We start from the raw sequence: 24,434 nt of genomic DNA on the forward strand, positions 1-24,434 counted from the left end.
ATAAAAGGCGGCTCCATATAACACAACAACATCCGACGACGGTCGGACGGTTTTCGTTGCACATTCCGTGTGCGTGTGTTGGGCGCACGTGTAGATGCATTAATTGGATTACCTACGCGGAGAGGACCCGTGTCCGTCCTGTTAGTGGTAGGACTTCCCGTCACAATACGCCACGAGCAACACCGTCTGACTGAGCCATTTTGTTTTCCAACCTGCAGTACGACCGAACGGAGGTAATGGCTCAATTCTATTTGGACCGGCTTTATCATAAATGACAGCCGGTGTATTATTTCGTTAGGAGATTCCATTCCGTGTTTTTGTGGAACATATTACGAGGAACATTTCTCTAATCTTGCTCCGGTGCACGGTGACGCTTCTTGAAGGTATGCACTCTGCGCTACGCGCGCTTCAAGATATGAAACAAGCGCGGCCTGATAAGATATGCTGTGTATAGAATGTCATACATAGATACCAGTCGTAAAACGAAGTTCCATTCTGCCCGGTTCTTAGAGGTTGTCCTTCACAACCTGCTGTGTATGATATTATTTGTTAAAGGCACACATAAATCTAGCGAACAAACGATATACTCCAAGACACCTTCAATACTCTCAAGTCCGGTCTGGCAGGTACCACAGCCGGATTACTGGTTGCAACACGACCGAGAGTTGGTGCTGCCGGCACCGGATGTTTGCCACCATTATCCGAGCCCCAGCATAACCCGGAGGGAAAATATGTGGCACACCTGATGTGACGGAGTGAACGAATTTGTTAAAGGAAAGCAGTGCAGCTCTCAGTCGTGTCGCTGAGTATTGCAGAGGATATCCGCCGAGGTCGAGATAAAAACGGGCACCCTTCTGTCCGTTGGCTGGGTTGTAGCTGAAAAAGCAATAGAAAACACTTCCCCGCCAGATGATACCGTTGCGACAGTTTCCTGTCCGGCGTCACTCGTTGTTCTACGCATCTACGCGCACCTCGGGCGAGCCACAAGATGATGCAGTGGTAATGTGTTAACCCGACCGGTGATCCGGCTCGGTGAATGGCGATCATCGGGGCGTACCAGTCGCAAAGGAGCTTTGAGGATGATATCGATATGATCATTATAGCGATCTTCGGTGTTGGCTTTCGCGGTGCTTTGTGAATGCCAAATATGAATATGTGTTAAAAGTAATCTAGTTTTTTTTCTAGGCTGCGATAAATCCATAACATTCCGTCAAACCTGTTGAAGAATGCTTTGGATCAATGCCTTTTTTCACGTACACATTCAATGTCCTCGCGTGATCAGTGTAATCTCGTGTGTGATGGATATGCCGGCGAGCGATACGATACGACCCCTTACATGATGCAATTATACTCTACGTGAGGTAATGCAACCGTCACCGTCGCTGGTATGCGAAGCCATAAATATAAGTTGTTCCCTCGACATGGACAACAGGTGAAAGAAGTGGACGGGAGATCACGGACGATGGCGACTGCGAGCGAGGCATATGTGTCGATCATTTCTGCAAGGTCAGGTTGTTGCAACTAAGATAATGAGAGCCTGGTATGCGGCGGAAGTGAAAGTTTTCAAAACCGTTAGTGTAACCTCTCCCCACGCGGAACCGGCCAAGACCGCGTTCGTTACGTTTTTGGCCGCTTCTCTTAGTGTGGCCCCTGGACTAGTGTGGAACGGGTTTGCTAATTTCTTTAAATAATTCGATTTCCTCCGCTTGAAGCGGCCCCGAACGGTATTACAACATTCCCTATGCACGTTACGATGATGGGCATCATACATGTGCGTGTTTCCTACACGTTTCTTTTCAGTTTCTGGACTTTGAAACACTTGCAAGGACGTGCATCATCCCGTGCCATCCATTAACGATAATTATGGGGTTCCCCGGACTTAGCACCCCGATACTGCGGAGACGTTCCAACGGACCGGTGGCCATGGACAATTTATGTTCTGTTTTCGATGATGGTTAATGTAAATGGAATATCACCAAACATTCGTGCTGCTGCTTGTGGCAGGTGACAGCGAGCGAAAAACTTCTCCAATCGTTATCGATTGGCGGCAATTTAAAATCGGCTCATAACGCATTCAAAGTATACTGTTCCCAGCACCGGTGTAATTTGCTTTCTCAGTCTATTTTCTGGCGGCCCTATTGTGTGACGCAATGGTGCTGAAAGTGATGAAAATGGAATATATTTTGAACGCCAATATGCTCCCTCGAACCGTAATTTTCCTATCGGTTGGTGATGGCTCGGATTGGTCTGTTCGGGGTGCACTCACCAGATGGTGATGATTGATTTTACTTCCTACGGAAAATGGCAAGGCCTGGTGGGCTGGTGGGATATCGGATGGCATTTTCGAATCTCTTTCTTTCCTGTCACCCCAACGTGGACATTTCTCCATCGTTTGGAAATCAATCTGATGGTCAACGCGCTGACGCCGCCGTCGGGGAAGAAGGCCATCGGTGAGTTTGTCGTAAGATTCATGTTTGGTTTCACTTTCCCTTTTTTAACGTTGCAACCTTACTGCGGGTCGCCGGAGGAAATGGTATCGTCTCGGGCGCCAAGTGAACAGGTCAAATGAACTTTCCGCCGCCTTTGGCGATGTTGTTGAACGAGTTAGTAGTCTCATCAGGGGCCCATGGGCGGAATGTCGCCGGGAAATGAACCATCATCATCATCCTCTCCACCGGCTGGTATGACGTCAAGGTTGATTGGTGAACTAAAGTTTGCTTACCTGTCCTCGTGCTTTGTTTTGCAGGCCCACTACTTCCCATCTTCCGGTCGTCACCGGGAAGAGAAATCGTACACGAAATCATTGTCGACAGCGTTGCGATTACCTAACAGTTTTCGGGCCTAATGAAGACATAGACAGAAATGTCTTTGGTTTAGTTAGATATAGAAAGTCTTGTGAAATAAAGATCAGGATGTATCGAATTTCATTGCACGGCCTATGTTACCGCATGCCACTGCGTATCGTCGAATGGAATCCAATGTACAAATCGGTTTAGTTTGATAAAGAAAGTCAGAAAGCAAAATCATCGGGAAACCTTTAAACATTGAAGTCAACCACTGGTTTAGTGAAGGTAGATAATTTAATTTTTACCTAAAAAATCACTTTTCTGTTTGGTTAGCGTAGCGTAGAATAGACCCCGTCAGCACCGTGTCAGTGCCACTGTGCCAGTTCTTTACACAACTCCACCTTGAGCGGCAAAAAGTGGAAGAAAGCAAACTTTTACACTCCCACCCGTGCCGGCTGACGTGAAATGTGATTGCGTTTTGTTGCTCCATTCCGGCGGCCACGGTTAGTGGAGTTTTATGGAAGCTTGCCGCGTTTCTTGGGCTGGGCTTCTTGGGCTCGTAAATATGCGTAAACGTAGCTAGCGCTCCCCATTAGAGGGGAGCGTCTTGTAGCCGCGACCGTACGATACTGTTGTCCAGGTGAAAACATTATTTACAAACAATCAGACATTTTCGTCAATAAATGTGAGCATAAATATTGGCTCCCCAAAAAGCGCCGTTGCTGTGGGAGGCTCCCTTCACGTTGGCGAAGTCAACTAAACCAGTACCGTTACGCGTCGCGCTTTATTGGCGCTTCAAAATGTTTGCCTAAAAAATCGTACTATGCTTGAGTCTGTATCTATTGCATCAATGGGGTAAAATATCCATGTCACCAGCGAGCATTGGTTCGACGTTTATTTGACATTTAGAAATTGATGGAACTTGCTCAACCACCGGCAGACGGCGATGGCCGATTGGTTGAGCAATCGGAGCAAGCCTTCACACAGTGTAACGAGTTCAAGTTGTGGTTGATCCGTTTATGCTATACTGAGATGGACTCTTGAAATGTGGCCGGTGGTGTGCTAACTGCGCGAATTACGATGCGCACGGGAAGCGAATAGCTGTCCGTGTGACCACACAAGATGGTCGAGAATGCTGACGAGTGCAGTGAATAAAAAACCTAAACAGTGCTGCAGATAAAACGGCGCAACCTTCACTCGTTTGCGCCCGTCCGCCGCTGGTAAAGTGTCGCGCGAAATCCCCAGCTGGCCCGGAACCGGTTTCTTCTCCCTTGCGGAATAACGCTTTGCATAGCGTTGCATCGGTGGCATTGAAAACGAATGATGCAGCACGCCGCGGCCCGTCTGCTGCCTGCTGCGGGGAGAGCACACACAGGGTGTGTCAAAATTAGTTCATACATGACAATGGTCAGTAAATTTGTTTCAAACATTTTTTGTAATGCGATGTTTTTTCCCAAAGGGGACCCCCAAGGCACTTGGTTTCGGTGAAGCAATCGCTGCCAGCGAAAGTGTTGTGCCCGAGCCATACACCCTGTATTGTTGTGTGCCAGTTCTTCAGGGGAGAAAAAAAACGCGCACAACAAAGGAAGGAACGCTGCGTTTACGCGATGCCCGGAGTTGGTTGCGTTCAACCTGGACATTAGCGAACAAAACATCACCATTCGTAATGCAGCCCAACAAGTTTGGTGCAACAAGAGACAAACTTCGCGTCGAGTTTTCCCAAACCCTCGCAAGCAGTGCGCCCTGTGCGGCCGGAACATAGGAAAAACGCGGAAGTTATGCACGACGATTCCCGAAACGAGGTTCCTATTCGCCGCCCCGGTTCGACTGGCGTCGTTTTCTCACGTTCTCCCTGGTCAATCGAGGCTGAAAAATGGAAGAAGTGTGTGGCCGCCGGGGTTTATCTTGGAAAAAAAATACAAACGCTCTCAAGCCTCTGGTTCGCGCCCATCGGAGGGAACCGACGCAACGAGACCGTTTCCACGTCTAGCGCGTGGAGCGAAAGGAGTGAAGTTTACAAAAGTCTCTATTTATTGTTTTTCTCCTCTGGTACCATTTTGGATGCCGACGTGTGGTACGCAGACGTTTTCGGTTTTCGGCACAGGCACAACTAGCGAGTAATCGCCTCAGCCATGTGCACTCGAATGCGCGCGCGCGCAACCGCACCGTTTACATAAATGCTGCGTGATTTATGCTATCTCTCCGCACCCACATTACTTGGCGCACGTTACCCGGAGGCCATTACCTTTGCCGTTGATGACCTCCCGATAGTCGATTAATCGTACTGAATCAAGAAGAAACAGAGCATAAGTCGTAAAAACTGGGACTGGTTTCGTGAGCCTATGCCGGAAAGGTATTCACGAAACACGTCTCCACCTGAAAAGCGCATTCCTGCACCGGGTGCAGCGTTGTTGTAATCGACTCAACCCTCAGCCAGCCCGCCCCAAAGTGTCATCCGTTTAGGGAAATCGTTCGTTCCGGGCCTGAGGGTGCAGTGAAGTGTGCAGCGCGAGAAAAGGGTCATCTCCGTTCCCGGGGTGTGGAGTTTGTTTTGCTTTTTGTCATGGACGAGAGATGAAAATGCGCATTGCATTGTCATTTATTTTCGATTCCAACTTCTTGGCTCGCGGGACTGCCCGCGGCCAACCGTCGGTCTACAGTCGTTTGAAAGAAAAATGCACCGGAAGTGGTAGGGAAGTCGCAGTAGCGGGGCCATCGAACGGAACCGTGCAGGCGGAGACGGAGGAGTTTACACGTTTATCTGGGCTTTGCAATTTGTTTTTGATCAAATGATGGAAACGATGGATGTTCTTTTCGGTCTTCTAGTTGGCTGTATTTTAAACAAAATTACGCGACTAGAGTAGGTCAATGCGGAGATGTTTTATAGTTTGGCCAACGCCAAGTGGGCCCCTCCGTCGCTCACCACTCCCTTGATGTGGTTCAGCAGTCCCCGGAGGGAGCGCCATTTCGACAATTTTCTACCAGAAGCCATCAGTCGTTACGGTTCACGAATCTCCGATCGCTGTCGCTCGATGGGCGGAAGTGCAATGCGTTGCATAAACTGCAGTCGAGAAAAGAAGAGCTTTATACTTCGGTTTGTGCGAATGGGCGCCCCATTATATCGTATCTTTGTAGTCATTAGCAAAAACTGTACGTTGGACCTGGCTTATTTGGCAAAGCAGTTGCCTTGGGATTCTTAAATGCTTTTGAGCACAACTTTTACAAGTCTTACGGGGTTGGTCCTAAGAATGAGCATAACAAAAATGATAAGAATGTCTTTTATACCGTTCACTGCCATATTTTCCCCCGGGGTTTTGTATCCGATTGCCATCATATTTCTGTACGTGACGGACGTCAGGTAGCTAAAGGAAATTGCCATTCCTTTTTACATCCTGATTGCACTTGACGCCAACATGCGCCGTACGTTTACCCAGGACTTCGCCCAACGGTAATAACTGCCGTCTCGCCTTTGTATAGGATTACCTACCTGCATTTTATGTAAAACAGTCGGCAAAATGTTGTCTACTGAACGTTTGGTATGATCCCTAGACAGTCTAACAAATGCCATTAGCGAGAGCAAGTACATTAGGTGCATTAGGAGAACACGGAGACGAAGTTGGCGACATGAAAACAGTATTATAGGTATCGGTCTATCGAGTGTTGTAGGTATGGGATTATTGAAAAAAACATTTGGAAGAATTCTATAGGTTGAACAGTGTAATGAAATGCAACATTGCAACGAAAGGTGCTTCTATGTAAGTCTGATCTACACTGGTTTGGTTCCCGGAATTGATTTGCACAACGAATGGCTATCATGTGCACTTTGTCCAGAGAGGGGATTATTTTATTGGAGTGGTTACGTCCATGGTATAGAAATGGAAATGCAACTGCACACAAGCCTACCGTCATCGGAGAAAAATACTAGTAAAGCTCGCTTTGCAAGTGATTAGTTTTGCCATTGTTAACCATGCGTTGAGATGGGAAGTATAATGAATGCACGAGTTTCCGTAAATATTGAGTATGAAATATTCAGTACAGCGCCATTCACTGCAGTATTAAATATTCACTACAAAAACGTACCATTTAGTACGAGTTACTCCGCTGTCCGATTATAAACGACACTACGTAGATGAAATCCATTCGCAGGAATTGCCTCCGTGATAGAACCTACCCTAGCATCCCGCCAGTATCGGCGTTCTGCGTCTCATTATTTTATGGATGATTCACTCCATAAATATGATTAATAATGTTCTAATGCAATTGGAGAGGCGGACCTTTGCCACGGCGTGTGTTGTCTTGTCCCAGCTTATATCCACGCAAAATTGCAATAAACTCGAACCCGTCTCCGTCCAACCTCGAGGTCAATCAAATGCTCCGTCTCCCAGTTGAATAAGCTGATTGCACTGATTGCATTTGAGTGACTCAAAGAAGCGGAAGAAATAAATTTCTCGGCCACACACCGCATTGTCGCTACGTTCTAGTGGCACGGCATTAATTCGAAGTGTCATCGGAGTGGAACCAGAGCTTTGGTCACCCTTTCCATGCACGTATAGTAAGCTTAAGCGTAGCAGAATTTATTTAATATTCCGATATCGTTAGTTGTCTAACAAACTGGCTTCCTTAGTATCGGTGGGCTTGAAACGCGCACACAAAGCATCACAGTCTTCCAGCTGTACAGCTTCTGTGAACTATTCGCCAACGGAGTTACTATTCGTCGTAGATGGTCTATCAATTGCAGAATTAAAGTCGGGAAAATTCAAAGTACTTCTGCGGCACGCCTGAGTAGCTAGCGATGCAGGCTCATTCTGCCAAGAACTGGAAAATAATAGATTCAAATCAAAAAGCTTTTCAAGTTCGTGACTGGCTGTAAAAACTTGAAATTAGTTGAGAGATAGCTATTTTTCTATACACATGTAGTTTAAAAGAACCAAACGTAAAGAGTAGTGCTACATCAGCCTGTAATTTCAGGCTCCGAGTTTGCCAGATGCAGGAAAACCAACCGTATCATCAAAAGCATGTTAGCTTCAGGGAAAAGGTCTAAATAAGCTACAAACAGTCATTGGCTGGGAAAACGCACGGTTGACTGACCACAGAACGATCGTCGTTGCCGGCGGTGTCTGCGAGAACCTCCTCTAGCAGAAGAGGGGTTCGAATCGCTTCGAAAGATAGTGCCCCAGCCGGGCCACAATTCCACTGCCCGTTTCCACTGTTTACGGAAGTGAGAGACAGATAGTGTGTGCGAGAATTGCAGGAAGTGGCGTTTTTGGGACTCTCACGCGCACTTTGCCTTGGCCTTATGCTGTTTTGTTGGCTTTTAGAGGGTGCAGTGATGCTTGAAATTCCCACACTTTGTCCGTGCGGTTACGTCCGTCGGCTAAAGGCGGTGGGGGCACCCCTAGCCAGGAGAAAGTGTGTACCTGTGGTTTTTCCGCGCCCGGATTCGCTGATCGGTCATTAGTTCTGGACGATTTTCAACATTTTTGATCAGATATACTTTCCGTTTTAATGACGTGTTCAGTTTTTGCACACTTTAATAAATTTGTTGTTGATCTGTTACTAAGAGAACTATTTCGTTGTTTTACGGCTTCATTTCGAATGTGTTAACAAAACTAACGCCACTGTGCTGATGTCGTGAAAAACTAAAATTACGCTATCGACCTCCGTGAGATGTCACATACAGCTAGAACTATGTAATAAATCCCACTAACCCCCGGAACGTGCAACTTTGTTACTAAAACCAACGCGAGGGCTTCTATCGATCAAATTTGTGTATGTTTGTATCAACGTAACGCCCCTCTTGAAATCCTTTTGGTTTTGTTGTGTCCTGTCATTATCTTTGTGCTTTCCTCGTGATTTTTTGTCGCGGTTCTCGTAGGGTCCGATTAGATTCGTATGTTGGTTGGTAGCGTTTTGGGGTTTCGGTCGTATAATAATAAATTAAACGAATGTTAGCTTTCTAGCGTCTTAGAGGAGGGTTCGACAAGCAACCCGTGGCTATCGATCTAATAAGTTACTATGTCTACTACGATTGGAAAGAAAATGAGACAATTTCACTGTTTCCTGTCTAGTTTAGGAATCGCTTTTCGTCCGAAAACGTGCGTAAATAAAATCTTGTCATTCTTTTTTAAATGGTGTAACTGTTCAACGGAGGAGTGTTTTGTACACTAGAACGCAAATAGTTGTTTACGTAGGAAGTAGACAGTTGTTTACTTCTTTCGTACAGATATTGTTTGCTTTTAGTAATTATCGTCTTTATCGTCGCATCGTATCAAATTACTACGCAAAGATTTCCGGGGAATGTCGTTAATTAGATTAATTGGCTAATAAAATTTAGCCACATTCGCGGCAACTAATTTTCCCCGAGTGGTAGGCTGGTAGGCTCATTTGTGCGATTCCACTCCTGTTTTCGGGATACGTTTGACTTATCCTTAGCGCGTTCCCTATGGATGGACTGTTATAAAACGCATGTGGGCGTGTAGCTACAATTGATTTGGACAGAGCAAAGTGTAGCTAAAATTATATCTGTTTTCTCGAAAAGTCTTTTTCCAAGAGCTTTCTTTTCGAACGACCGAGAACACGCTCTCTACGCTTTATGCTAATTAGACCTCACATTCCAGCTGTTGTTGAGTCATTTAAATTCAGCGTACGCGTCGTTTTCTTGACAACTGGCGGTTCAGAAGACCGGGGCGACCGATCGACCGGTCGGAAATTCTTGCACGTTGAAACACCACAGGAACCTGATGGCGGGTGGCCGCTTTGCGTTCGCATGGCCCGAATGCGGCGGGCGACTCGTCATAATATTTTGTTGTCAATTGTTTTGAACTCGTGCAAAACACACAGGCCCCGCGTTCCCGGCACTATCGCCTTCGCCCCCCGTTACGGACCCACCGTTTGTCCCCTCCGTGTGAGAATGGAATCCGTGAAAGCATAAAATATGTTTAGAATCATTAAGCACCCGCCGTCAGCAGAAACCACCTACACTATTGTCTCGAGCAAATGACGACGTTTAAACATTTGATGGAGACACTTCTGCCCTGCGCTCTGCGCCTTGATGGTAACGATCGCAAGAAGCGGACCGAGGACTGGGCATGGGTGCTCTTTGACTCCATTTGGTGCCAGTAATGGTGCGTAGCAGCGCGTCTTCTCCAGTGATCCGACCATGTACACACCTGTGTCTCTGGCACGGAGTCGCATTCGGGGCGTGCGGGGTGAGATGTCGGGCAGAGGGAGCTTGTGAAATGGCGCAAATGATCCGTTGTTTATGTGACTCACTAAAAGTCACGGGGTAATGAGAGAGAAACAATTGAGACTGTCATGAGTGACCGGAGTTCGTCTGGCAGTTATTATCATTTTGCTGGATGCTTGGGCACCATGTCGCCGAACGGTCAATAAATCAGGGTGGTAAATGAATATTGCACTTTATGCATCACCTGAAAAGTTGTAGTGCTTTCCACAGTTTAATTGAGCCTGCCTGCTCCGGGTTGAGCTTTGGTGGACCATTCAGCAATTTGCGCTTTGTTTCTAAGAAGCAGCATAAGTAGCTTTTTTCATTCCTCAACTGACATCGTAATGTTTAAGTTGGCACAGAAAGTTAACTCATATGATGGAACGGCTAAAGTTACAGAAAGGCCCTATGAGTTCCGCTGAGATAAGCAAAAAGTGCTGAAGTTATCTCAGTTCGTACGGGAATTGGTTCCTCATTCTTGGGATGTTTGATCTTGCTCTACTTATAGGCTTATCTTATGAGATAAATCCCAGGAGATACTAGACTCTTCCGCCAAGGGAAGACAAAATACTCTAGACGTTGGAGCACAAACATTGAGCGAAAAAGGAATGAATCAGACCACAAGGTTAATTGCAGCTCGTCTGTATCGTTGCTTTAGTTTGCCATTCCATTGCACGGTCACAGTGTGTGTGTGGTGTTTGAGGAATTCACAGTTTTATTCATTGACTAACGGCCAAAGATCTTTTCTTCTAGACACAGGCCGTGCCGCCGACACTGCATCGCACTCGGTCGTCTTATGCGGCCACAAACCGCGAACTGCAATTTGCACATGCAACGCCGCGCTGCTCGAGGATTGCGCCTCACATTCCGCGCCTTTCGCCGTTATTTCTCTTCAATTTCCTGTCGGTCGGTCTGTCGGTCGGTCTGTCGGTCGTTGTTCAATGAGTCTGGCGCGAGTTGTTTGTCATCTTTAAACCCAGCCCTAGGTCGTGGTTGGATGGTTGGTGGTGGCCATTGGACCAAAACAAATGTCAATACACGGCGGGGGGAGCATGACAAGGTTAGGATCTGTTCTGCTGTTGCGATCACGGTGCTTACGGAGGGAACGGGGGGACAACTTAGTCATTTGAGAGCTGAACCGCAGATCCATGTTTCGTCTGTTGCTCGTTGACTTTTCTGTAATTTTAATTGATCTCAATAAATGTAATTACCTCATGGTGGATCCTTATAATGTTCCTTCCTTGTTTCTCCTAGCATTGGCCGTTGCGGTCGTGATTTTGGTTTGCCGTCCAACCAGCTTCTGATTTTCTTTTTTGCTGTACTCTCTCTTTTACAGATATTCGTACTAAGGCAAGTGCTGAAAGACAATTCTGCCGGCCGAACGGGTGCTGTCGCGTCGTTCCATCTAGTAGCCTCACTCCCAGTGTATGTGAAGTTCTACGAGCAGTTCAGTTTTCCCGTTGGCGACATTTTCACCTCTGTTTGACTTCCTACTTTCAAACTAGATCGGGTCAACGAGCAACGACAGTATTCGAAAACGCACAGTGATCGTTCAGGAACCGAGAGTTTTCCAACCGGGCGTCGAAGAGGAGGGACACGGAAAGCTCGTGTATAAACGGCGAAAGTTTCTACTTCGTTAATAATGTCACTGAACGAGAAGCGAATGTTTGATCGCGAAACGCTGCGATCCGTCATCCAGCAATGGAACACGGTTCGATTGGACATTTTCGCTCTCTCGGAGCCGAACGAGGTAAGTGTAGGTGGCAAGCACTATGTAGGGACAGAGCCACGAAAGAGATGATTCAACTACCCAGAGTGCAGTAGCTCTGCGCGAGGATGATTCATTTTGCAAGCAAGCTCTTAGAGTTCAGTGTCGTTTAACGAGTTTCATCCATCCGATGATATGATGCGATACGTCTTCTTACATCTTGTTTTATAGTCAGATTTAATATAAGTATCAATTTAGAAGTATATGACACATTGAGTGCTCCTTTAAAACGTTGACACCTTCCCGAGGACGCTTTTTAAAGCCCATCCTGCTGCGCATGATTGACATACGAAAATGGTGCTAAAAAGAGCTTTGCTTGTATGTTTTGTGAAAAACGAAGTAAATTCTCCGAACCGACGCTCGTCTTCTTTGCTCCTTTCGGGCCAAACACTCCATAGTATCTCCAGCCGGGTTACCTGTTTTCCATTTCGCCGTCTATGGCCCATTTTTTCTATTACTCATTGTGTTTGCCTTGTTTTTCGTCCCTTTAATATCCTCAGAACCTGGAATTCCACGGGGTGATGCGATTTTACTTTCAAGACGAGGGCCAAAAGGTAGCAACGAAATGTATCCGCGTCGCTTCCGATGCCACCGTGTCCGATGTTATCGGTAAGTAGTCAATGGCATCCCGACCAACCTGAAACCGTTGAACCGGAAGCAGATACGATCATCGATACTTAAAAATGGTTTGTTTGGTGACTCAAACGTTGTTACACTGTTGTTTTTTGTTTCACCAGAAACGTTAATAGAAAAATTCCGTCCCGATATGCGAATGCTGTCCCTGCCGAACTACGCCCTGTACGTGGTGCACGCGAATGGCGAAGAGCGAAAGCTGAACCCGGACGAGAAACCACTCCTGGTGCAGCTGAACTGGCACAATGATGACCGCGAAGGGCGGTTTTTGTTAAAGAACTGTGCCCAAAAAACAAACGTAAGTGAAATGTTTCTTAAGAAAACCCCTCTGATGGTGTTTATTAACGTGTCTGTGGTTTTCCCTTCGTAGACTTTGGATAGCATCACAGATCAGCAGAGCTTCAAGCGAAAGTTGTCGAAGCGGGAAAAGAAAGAGCAGAAGAAAAAGGAAAAACTGAGCAAACTGCAATCTGGTGGGGGAAGCGGAGGAGCCGGTGGTCCCGACTCTGAGAATCATGTGGCCGAAAAGCTGTACACCGAGCTGCCAGAAACATCATTTACACGGTCGATTTCCAATCCGGAAGCGGTGATGCGAAGGCGTCGACAGCAGAAGCTGGAAAAGAAGTTACAACAGTTCCGGTCCCGGGACGGTGGACCGGATACTGGGGGAACACTGAAGATTTACGGCGAAAGCTTATGTCGGGACGTGCCGTACAAAACGTTACTCCTCTCGATACGGGACTGCGCCCAGGCCGTCGTGCGGGAGATGCTGGCGAAGTACGGTATGGACAAGGTAGACCCGCTGCACTACTGTTTGGTCCAGGTAAAAAAACATGCGAAAAGAAAAGGACACATTTCACCGCTAGACAGTCGTGTAACCTGTGTTTACCTTTGGTCGGCGGTTTCATTGCAGGTGAACAGCGACGGATCCGAGTATATTTTGGATGATGATGAATGTCCTCTCTCGATACTGATGAACCATCCCACATCCAGAGGTAAGTGTTTTGCGTTAACATGTGGGTTCTCTTCATGAGTAAGGTCGTCCTATGATGGATTGCGTCCGTTAACGCAAGCTCTGAAGCCATTTTCAAAATATGGTTGCCTTAACCTTATTGCGCTGTATCGAACGCTGATTAAAAATTCCCACGGAGTGTCACAGCTATGAGGTTTTCTAGCGAACCGAAAAGTTCATGTCCCTCTGGGTCATATATCGATGCGCACATACACCCGAATGCCCGAAGGGTTGTTTTTCCTAGGTTTTTAACCTTTAGTTTAGGATCAAAAATGTTCGATTCGGAAATTGCAATGGGTTACTCTTTTCGGATGCTTGTTTACTCCAGTTTGGGGTTCAATGTTGCGTCCTCGTTCGTCACACTACGGTCTGCTACTAATTCTTTCTTCGTAAGTTTGCAATGTCATCAACAATGCGTAGCGTAACGGTACGGAGCGCTTCATTTACGTTGTCAAGGCGACTGACGCCCAACAATGTATTCGGTTGAACGATCACTAGTACTAGTAGAGGTTTGGTTTTTTATTGGTATTGATTGTGATATACAAACAGCTATGATTGGGTTACGGCTGCATACAAATTACGATTGTTTACACAAGCGTAGTGACTTTTCGCATGGTTCCACTGGTTTCATGATGTTTTCCCATTTGACTAGCAAAATATGAGCTAAATAAAGCATTTTGAATTAATAAGTGTTAAAAATGTGATAAATTATCCAAACGCGATGAGATAATTCTGTACGTAACTGTGAAAAACGGTGAACTTGGTGAAGAAAAGCTTGTAAGCATCGTACGCTAGCGCCATCTACGTTTGAGATTGGCAACTGAGATTACGCGCCAAAATGAGGATGAAGCAACAGAATGCTACTTGAACATCAGGTTTCGTGTTTCGGGCCTTAACCAAATAACTACAATCTCTTAGAGAAAGGTACCTGGTGTGCAAAATGCATTAACCGTTTAAGATAGGAGTCACAGATACGGTGCAATCTATTTTACCGAAGAATCATAAAAACATATATTTTTCTCACCTGTAACTGTTTCTATTAATCATTTCTTGAACTCACAATATTAGTATACCCGTAAGGTTGACTTGTTTGTCATTGTAGCTTATTGTAAAATTTAGAAAATTCTGCCTCGTCATCGCCATTTGCAAAAGAAAATTAGTTGGCTACTGCTTTTTATTTCAAGGAAAAAATCCAGTAGCAGTGTCTTTCAGACGTGTCTCTCTGTTGCTGGGCTTAAGTCTAATAGTAAACGCATATTTTTGTTTGTCCGGAAACGCACCGAATTCGCATGATTGATGTGATACATCTTGACATTTGAAATGTTTATCAATGTCGTAATGTTTGGCGTAGTGACCGGACCGTACGCCCGAGAGCTTCTCGTGTTGCGACGCTAGGTAGCGTTATCGTTACAATCACCATTACACTACGAAAACCATCATGGTCCTCGTTGTTCATTTGTGCTCTCTTATATCTATGAACAACGGTCAAGCCAGGCGCACACACACAAACACACAGACAGGAGCCAGTGCTCTTTGACTTCCTATCGCAATGGTGGTCACTATTCTCTCTGAAAATTAGTTTACATTAGACCTGAGACAGGCGGGAGCAAACCGGCGGGAACCGATCGTCTTTCGGTGTTGTGTCCATAACGTAAAATTGTACTACGCCGAGAAATAAAAACGAGAAACGCGTACGTGCAACGCCGTTTGCTGGCGGTGGCAGAATATGCGTCCGCCGAACCAGGAGAGCCGAACGGTGCTCCGGGAGGAACGCCTGCGAGAGAGCGATCCTCTCGCGGCCTGCGCTCAGGGAGCGAATAGGTGGCGGCGTGCAACTGCCGTATCGGACCCCGCCGTGTCCCATTTGTGGACGGCCGTCGTCCGCTGTGTGGTCGTGCCAAATCGACTGCACGGCCTTTCTCGCCGTTGTTCCGCGTTCGCCAGATCAGTCACCAACATGCTCTCGTTTCGTGCGGACCAATAAGCTTTAATTCGTGTGTCGAGTGTGTATATTTCTTCAACTACCGAAACCGGTCGGGTTAGCGGGACGGATGTGCGGAACAAACGGCACGCCAACAGGGAACATCATAAACCTAGAGGCGAACGGGGACGACCGAAAACACGAAGAAAGTGCAAAGCAATACGGGAAACGTTACGAGTGGGTCACGTAAGCAGCAAGGGAAATGGCCTTTTCAATTATGACCTAGAGCACCGTTTTCAAACAGTCGTCAAAACACAACAGACAGAGTTCACGCATAGCTCGCCAAACGCCACAGGTCCGTCGGTTTCCGTTTTCGGTTTCAATCGGTCCCAAAAATGGTCACAAATCTATAAAGTGCATTTACCCAACGAGACCAGCAAACCAATGACAATTGCTCTCTGGTCAATGAGGAGCATCGAGAGTTTCCCCCCCACATACAGCCGCTAAGAGTCGGTGACCTTAATAACCTGACTGTGGGTATTGCGTTCCCGAAACAGAATTGTGTACATTGGTGGGAACCCTTAACTCTGCAACACATCACCGTAAGGTTTCGTTGTTTTGATAACGCGGCTATTATTCCGAATCGAACGTAATACGCGCGTGTGGCTCATCGATATTGGTTGCGGATAGTCTTTGAACAGGCATTGTGCACCAACAATGCATATTGAACCGATGCTCTGGAGCTGCCCTGCTATTGGTGGGGCAACAGTTGCAACAGTGTCCCCGGTAGAATAGCGTGCATCAAGGTGTTGGGTTTGTTACAAATCATTGTTTATTCACAATGCAAGCTTTATAAGGTCAGGGACGCAGAACGTTCGAGAGCACCGAGAATCGCCTTGGGGAAGTTATTCGATTTGACTTGAGTTTAATTTGGTGATTGATAGTGATATAAAAATGTGCTGTAAAACATGAGTCAAGATGATAGCCAATCATATTGATCTCCCATCGATGTGTATTTTGTGGATTGGTCATAAGTGGAGCAAGTGGCACTGATTGTGGCGGAAAATCGGGCATCATAGCCCACGGGCACAGATAAGAAGATTCCTTCGTGTTAAATTTCAACACCTCGCGAAGCGACACGTTGCCGATGCTCAGACTGGCACGAAGTGGTCGAACCGTTTCAACAGTCAGGCGGACAGCGACGGAGACGGCGGCGACACCATGATGGACTGGGGCATACGACGTAAGTGTGATTTATCTTGTCCTTCCTTCGATTTCAATATTTTCCGGCACCGCGTATCAGGCATCGCTGGCTCATTTACCCCCATTTGTGCTACACGGGGACACTACGGAGAGTGCCTGTCCTTTTTCCGCTAGACAAGCGGGAAAGTGAACGTGATGTAACGGACAAAGTTTCAACAGACACAAACACACTCTTTCCGGACACGGCCATCGGCGCCGCGTATGTACAGAAGCTATGCCGGCAAATAATCACCGGCCGAACGACTCTGGCGCGCGCGGGACGACCATGTACAAGGAAAAAGTCTTAATAAAACAGCGTCCAACCGTGCCAAATCGGTGCTACGCGCGCCGGTGCCTGACGGCGAGGGCTGTGCAGTGCAGTGTCAAGGACCCGCATTTCGTTGGATCCGGTAGTGTGCTGTAGCACGACAAACCTCGCTCTTCTCCTAAGGCTTCTTTACCGTATACGGGGCTTTAATGATGAGTTTTCTTACCCACTTCCGTTTATTTTGTGCCACGTCCGCGCGTTGGCACCGCTATGTTGAAGTGCTTTTTAACGCCTTTTTTCACTTCCGCTCGACAAAGCCTTCAAAGCCAGGCGCTCCGAGCGTGTGGCGCGTTGAGCAGCTGCAAGAGAGGCACAGGATTTCCGAGTGCAGTGCCCTGCGTTTTACATTTTCCGCCCAATAGTAAAACGATGCGCTGACTCGGTGTCGCCGACAAACGTTACACAATCTTACAAAGACTACCACAACCGGGCGGATAGATGTGTGCAGTTGCACACCCGTTTTCTAAATGCTTTGGAAATAGGTCAATCGTACCTTTGTTCAATAATTTTAATGGACTAAAGCGAAGTCACGTAACGTCAATCGAGTTTTGCAATATTCATCAAATGCTTCAATTTTCGACTATAATTATGCACGTTCCTTGTTGTTTTTAATGAACGATGGAGGCGCCTGGTAAGTGACTTGGCCATGCGCAAGAAGCTTTGTGCTTGATCGATTCTGGACATGTACATGATTTTCATGCACAAACAGACTATTTTTAAATTAATTAAATTAATTAAAAAATAGTCTGTTTGTAAATTTTCATTTTACACCAAACCGTTCACACGGAAACGGATCGGAAAATCGCTTTAATCATCGAAAAATGTGCAATTTTTACTTTAATTGTGAATATAATTGATAAAACTTTCGTTTGAAGAGAGTTCTCATTTGGTATGCCCCGGTCCCCTAGGCATGCGCATCATCATTTCGCGGGCTTTTAAACGATTTTCCCAGTTTTCCCTGAAATCAGCGTCGCCTCATTACGGGCGCTAATTACCGTTGCGTGCAAAGTGGTCGAAAATTTATCAACTTTCCCGGTTTGGTGCCCGTTGGGCGGCTACCGTTCGTATGTTGGCAACGTCCAGGAAGAAAGCATTTCCACCAGCAAGGCTTGCACTTCCCGGAATGGGTTTCTTTAGCGTAATTGAAACATGAGCACAAACATTCAACAACAGCTAATGATAATATTTTCCACGAGTCTTATTGTTTTGGCGGGGCGAACCTTTCCTCACACTTTTGGAAGAAGTGTGTGCTGCTCATGTTACCATGCGAGGTGGTCCGGTACGCGACGCTCTACCGTAAATCAAGAACATACCGCGGCCATACGTGCGCAAAGGCTACAGCTGCTGGAGGGAGTGTGCTAACAATTCCATTATCCACGCTACTCCCAGGAGATCCATTTAATTTGAACTGAGCAAGACGACGCTTTTTCAACATCAAGCAATGGACCATCACAAAACCATCGTCCATTATTCATGGCCAGCCGTCGTCAGCACGAAGCCAGCCGCCGCCACGGCCGGTAATAGAACGTTCTGTCAGTTTTCGGTTTCGAAAAGTTTTATAAAAAATGTAATTGGTTTCTCTGCTCCGTCCGCCAGTGTTCTTACATTTTTGTTTGACCGCGTGTATACCACCACCGTGGAGTTTGTGGAGCCCAACAAAATACACAATGTTTATTTTCCGCAGATTGTAAACTGATTCTACAGCGATCTCGCTTTTCGCCATCGATGGTGACATTTCAAAAAGTATTCACAAAGCTCTTTCACCGACTATGCGGAGGTGTTGTATGTATGTTTCGATTGTACGTTTTATACATTAAATAAACACACGTCTATCATTTGAACATTTTTTTTCTATTCTCACTTTGCTGAGCTGTGAAACACACCGATTCGAGTTCGTAAAGCAAACGGGGTGAAAGTAAATTAAACATGTATTCGTAACCGCGCCATCCTGGCCATCACCTTTCACCAACCTCTGTGCCGTTGCTCTAAACATATCCAAATAGACGATGGCGTTGTATTCGATATTATTTTTTCTTTCGAATTTTCTTTTACTTTCGACGCAAATGTGTCCGTTATGTACGACACAAAGCCTTCTTTTCGGTTTGACGCGGTATGCCCCGCTATCGTTATCGATTTATGCATATGTTACACACGACGATACCTGCAACCTTGCCAGGGGTGACACGTGGTTCGAGTGCTCGGTCGAGGTTTATCTTTTCTTACAACAATCTAAAAACGAGAAAGGTGCGCGATTTACAGCTTCAGAATTTGCTCCCTAAATTGTCACCGATAATCTCGTGTAACGTGAGCACCATGAATGGAGCACGAAGAATATGTTTTAAACATTTTTTTCTCATATCCATTAGCATCCATTAAATCACTGAGCATTTTTATTTAAATCACTGATATCTTTTGCCTTTCGTATCTGATTAAACTGATGGATTGTTATTGCATATGGAATGAACGTTTTTTCGATACGATTTTCGGTTGACAGACTTAAGGGTTTTTCCTCATCACGGAATGAGTCTGATATTCTAAAAAGCTAGAAAGAATTGAGTTTTGGTTTTTCTTGAATTTTCCTTACCGACTTCAATCGAAAGCTCCGCCGGAAGGGCAAATGAACTTGGTAGGCATGCGTGTATGTTGGTCAATGTCAACTCCAATCGATTGATGCATACTAGTAAACGATGGTGAAGTCCCTCCATATGGTACACTGTATTTCGACAGGGTTCAAAAGGCCCGATAAAAGTAAATTACCTACATCAAATCGATAGTAGCCCCGTACCGATAGTGTCAGCGTGTTTCACTTTTCTGAATCCTCGAACCTGACCTGTATGCGCTGAAGAGCTTTTCTGTGGCGCCGTTGACTTGGCACGCTCTACCTTATCACCAGTCACCATTCTTTTAGTGGATCATGTTTTGCATGCAAACGAGAGAGGATTTATGTTGCCGAATTCGCCTGTTCGGATGGAATTTCATTATCATTTTAATCAAAAAATTTACCTCGCGACGGCTCCCCAAGGAGGGAGGAACCATGCCATCCTTATGACGTTGAGCTGAGTTGCTTCACAAGCCGTTGTTCACGTTACTTCATCCACTGTCGTCGTTAGAATTTATCTCCCGTCTATTTGACAGGCTCTTTGAAACGAAGCCGGAATACGGTACGACAGATTTGCCCTTTAGAAGATGTGAAAGTTCTCGAAATGCCAGAACCATCATCTGTTGTGTGTCGTTGTGTGTCCGGACTGCCCAAACAGTGCAGGTTTGACAGTTTTGCGATGCACTGTGGGTCTCGTGTCTCTCGTGCGCAATGGAACACAGACAGAATCTCTCTCACTGGCCAATTTTCTACTTCGTCCGCCATTACAATTCACCAGCTCGGACCAGGAGCTCAATCCTTGCGTAATGGTTCCCAGACGGCGCACAACTATTACTTATCTGAATTTAATTCGACCTATTTTCGAGACTCCCGTACCAAGTCTATTTTGCTGCCAAGGAACCCCGATCCGAGGACCCTCTCGAACGGCGTGTTTGACCCTTTCCCTTTTGAGCTTCATGGGGTACCAAAGGAAAGAAGGGAGTCATCCATCCCGTCACTATCGCTCGGGTCCTTGCAATCCTTCACAGCGGCGACGGCGGCGGCGGCAAGAGGGTGCACTTCACCGAAACGTTCTTTTGTTGTCGTTTACTATTTCTATCGTCCCGTCGGTCGATGGGTGTCCCTGTAGTTGTTGGCTTCAACCGATGTGTGTGTGTTTGTGATTGAAAGCTACCAACACTCCGATGGCGGGGCGGAATCATGGCCACCACATGGCCCAAGAATATTTAGTCCCAGCGGGCGGCGGCCTCACGGTGGAGGGCAATGTATACGTACATACGTTGTTCTATTCTGGCCCGCCATTTCTTCCAGACAAACGGCTGGTTCGTTCGGTTCACGGAAGGATAGAAAGGGGTATCCTCTCGATCTGCTGTCGGCCCGCCCGGTTGCCACACCAGGAGCGACCTCCCGGTGTTCGTTTTGGTCGTTCGCGCGCGCTTACGTTGGACAATTTTTCGCCCACTCCGGGCCACTAGTCGGTGTTGGGTTACGCGTTCGGACAGTCGGGTAGTTTCCTGCGTCGTCGTAAGCGCCCGATAGTTGCGTACACGGGCACGCGAGCGAGTCCTTCAGCTGCTTTTGGTCGCCATTGCATCGCGGAAGGTATGTTAAAAGCATCGCCACCAGTTTTGCTCGATCCGCGGTTTTGTACACTCGTCCATCGCTCTTGGGGCACCCAAAATCGGTTCCGTGTCATGCCAGATGTGGATCGTGACAAAGCGACCCGTTTGACGGCATTTGTCGCTTAGGAGCCCAATATGTCTCCCTGTCCAATAACGTCACCGCTTGTGAAGCATCATCGGGTTATGCAGTGTGCCCCCAGTGGTTATGATGTGAGGATTGTGAGTTGTTGTTCCGGGTGATAATAATCAGTGTGTCGCCGTTTGGAACGGGGGGAAAGATTCAACAATGTGCGCGCTCGTGGCAACGTAGTGGACTTTATCGATCGCTCCCTGTCATAATACTATCGGCTTTCCGGCGACTACTAGCGATGATAGCGTACCGCCTGCCGGAAGTTGAACATTGCGATGCTCCACGGGCTGCCGTCCGATGACGACACACCATTTGTTAACTTTCGTAACGCGTGTGACACGACATCGGTAAGAAAGCCTGGTAGAAGAGGGATGTTGTGAAGATAACTGCTCAACTGCCCCCTTTTTGAAGTACTAACAAACAGAGAAAAGAGTGGAATAATACTATCATTATTGCGATAACTGTCGTTTGGAGGGCGTACGTAAGCCTGACTGTTTCATAGCGATACTCCTTGGACAATGGTCCGACTCAGTGCGCATCGTTCACCACACGCGAGCATGATGACCACAAATATGCACAACAGAAAATTAACATGGCCCGAAAGGGATTAAAATGAAATTATAATGATTCATTTCGTATGCACCGCTCAATCATTATTAAGCTCCACGACACGTTCAAGCTTTCTACCGCGCATCAACGTGGTCGTGGTGCGGCGCGAGTCCTGTGCCCTATTTACGTTTCCCAGCATGGCGCTCTGCTGGTCACAAATTGATAAAAGCTTACCGGTGGAACCACGAACGCAAACACACTGGTGGATGCGCTAACACATCAAGGTAATCCACCATGATTTAGAACCGTGCCATAATCCGGCCCGTTACAACGAATTACACATTACATTTCGATCGAAAACAAAGAGAGGAATCATGGACTGAAATCGTGATATTTCACAAAGCTATGCCGGTTGGTCAGCCGCCTCTAATGCTTCACTGATCGATCGGAGGTGTTCGCAGCAACACAAATTCCATTTCGTTCCAAAAACTGCCCCAAACATCTATTATTCTCTATTTATGTTCTTTTAAGTAATAGAAGTTTTTCCGTCGGGCACGTAATCGTCCGAAAAGTGCCGGTTCGGAGAAAAGTTTTATTTAATTTCCTGTTCCAGCGCCAGGTGCCTTGTCTGCTGACAGCAATTGGAATTTGGTCTTCCTGTTGTGTCTCGCCCGAAAGCCTTTCTCCGTCGGCCATCAAGTTCTGTGCTTTGACACGGTCGGAGGCGCAACGTCTCCGTGACGTTGAGCAGTTTTGTTGAATACCTTTCAACTCCACTTCGCGACTGCCTAATGGCGTAGAAGTTTCGAAAATGATCGTATTTTCTTTATCTTATTTTCTAATCGTGCATCCAAGAAGAGCAAACAACGCGCAGTGTCGGCTGTGAGGCTGGAAAAGAGCATCGACCGGAGAGTGGTCGCTTTTCGTGACTTTAGAAAACCTGTGCAGCGGCTAATGAAGCAGCGCGCCGAGCAGAGTGATACTTGGTCCTGCTGAAGTGGTTACGCTACCACTCTAACCGGGGCTTCCGTAAAAACAACAGAGAATGAAAAATCGCTTCGAGTCAGCATAAGTGAACTTGATTAATTGATGGCGATAAGCACAGCCGGGCACGAGGCGGACGAACACGATTTTCCTACGTTCGCGGGAACCGCCACCGTGAAAACGAGATTGATGACGAGAAGTTTCGCCGGATGTTGTACGCTTACCGAACGCCGCTGTGTTGAAGGCCGAAGATCTTGAAACGAAGATTTCCCGCAAACGAAAGGCCACTTCGCTGTGTATTCGCCGTTCGGTTAGATAGCTACTACTAGCAGACACCTTCCAGTCGATGGCGTCTCGTGCGTTCCCGGAGGCAAACCGGAAGTCGGATGAAGACCACCGCCGTGTGTTTACCACGATGGATCGCGAAAAGTGACGTCAACCTTTGCGCTTGCAGCATCTTCGCGCGGAGATACGGCACGTTTCTGACGTCCACGGTCCGGCGCTCTCTGCAGCCCACGGTTCCAGAGAACCTTGTAATGCGTAGCGTAAACAAATGGACCGGTTAGCGAGCTACGGGGCTTGGGTAATAGAATGCAAACAGGCGCATTGTTCGTAATATTTCTTATGAGAAAATACTCCTCAATGGAGACGCCCGGTGGATGAAGCAAACCGGTGGCGGCACGGAAGTAAACACCCAGCTCACAGCGGTAGTGTCCAGCAGCACTTTTTCCCGGGTCCCGGTATGCAATCAATTTAGTGTCTGCGTCATGGCTGTTCGCCAGTTCGGTTGAAACCACCACGAAAGTGGTCTGTGTGGGACGTGAAAAGTATGTCTTCCAAACAAGCGGGTGTCGCCGTGCAGAATATCCCTAGTGTGGTTCATGTGTGTCTGGTCATCGTCATTAGGTTATTAAATTGCCACGCCAATGTTCTGAACCTTGTACGTCGGGCAGATGGAACATATGCCAAATAATAGGTTTGGTAAACGACTGGAAACGTAATTAAGGACATACGTACGCATGGCGTGGCGTGTAGACGATAAGAGGGGCATTGGCCTACGGTGCCCCGCGTTCAATCAATGCGGCTTTTGTTTTGCTCGTGTCTATACTGCCTCACAAAACAGATACAACTACGGTTTTGTGTGTACCATGGTATGTGTAGGCGCGCTGTCGCTGGAGCGGTCAAGGACATCTTTGTCATAATGGATATAGTTATGGCCGGTGGCGCCAGGATATCGGCCTAATCTGTCGATAAGACCCAATACCACAGCAACATCATTTCGTCGGAGAGGAGCCACGACACTGCTGCCCACTAATGCCAATAAAGGCTAAGGGGCATGATCTTTTCACCTTCCTTATATTGATCCCTGCTTGACAAACAACATTACAGATTGTGCCAGGCAACCAATCAAAATAAACTGGAGATGCTTTGTCGGTTGTTGGATTTCTTTTAGGACCGACCTCCGTTTGAGGTGTGTTTTCCTATCTACATTATCGTTTGGACACACTCAGATATGAAATGGTGATTACCTCGTGTACATCCCCCAAACTCTAATTTCGTCAACTTACAAACTGTGGCCAAACTGGTAAGATTGTTCACTCAGGATTGCGCTGACCGTGTGTTCATCCCGTTTTC

General features: G+C 46.8%; 1 protein-coding gene across 1 annotated transcript in view; it reads left to right on the forward strand.

The window, feature by feature from the left end:
* Positions 1–11,653: 11,653 nt before the first annotated feature.
* LOC131212047 (afadin) overlaps positions 11,654–24,434 on the forward strand; it is a 31,418-nt gene continuing 18,637 nt past the window's right edge. Inside the window, exons 1-5 of the mRNA XM_058205770.1 lie at positions 11,654–11,761; positions 12,280–12,388; positions 12,517–12,710; positions 12,783–13,235; positions 13,326–13,407. Of these exons, the coding sequence (XP_058061753.1) occupies positions 11,654–11,761; positions 12,280–12,388; positions 12,517–12,710; positions 12,783–13,235; positions 13,326–13,407 (946 nt within the window). The remainder of the gene's footprint in view (positions 11,762–12,279; positions 12,389–12,516; positions 12,711–12,782; positions 13,236–13,325; positions 13,408–24,434) is intronic.

This window comes from Anopheles bellator, chromosome 2, assembly GCF_943735745.2.
Source record: "Anopheles bellator chromosome 2, idAnoBellAS_SP24_06.2, whole genome shotgun sequence".
NCBI classification, from domain to species: domain Eukaryota; kingdom Metazoa; phylum Arthropoda; class Insecta; order Diptera; family Culicidae; genus Anopheles; species Anopheles bellator.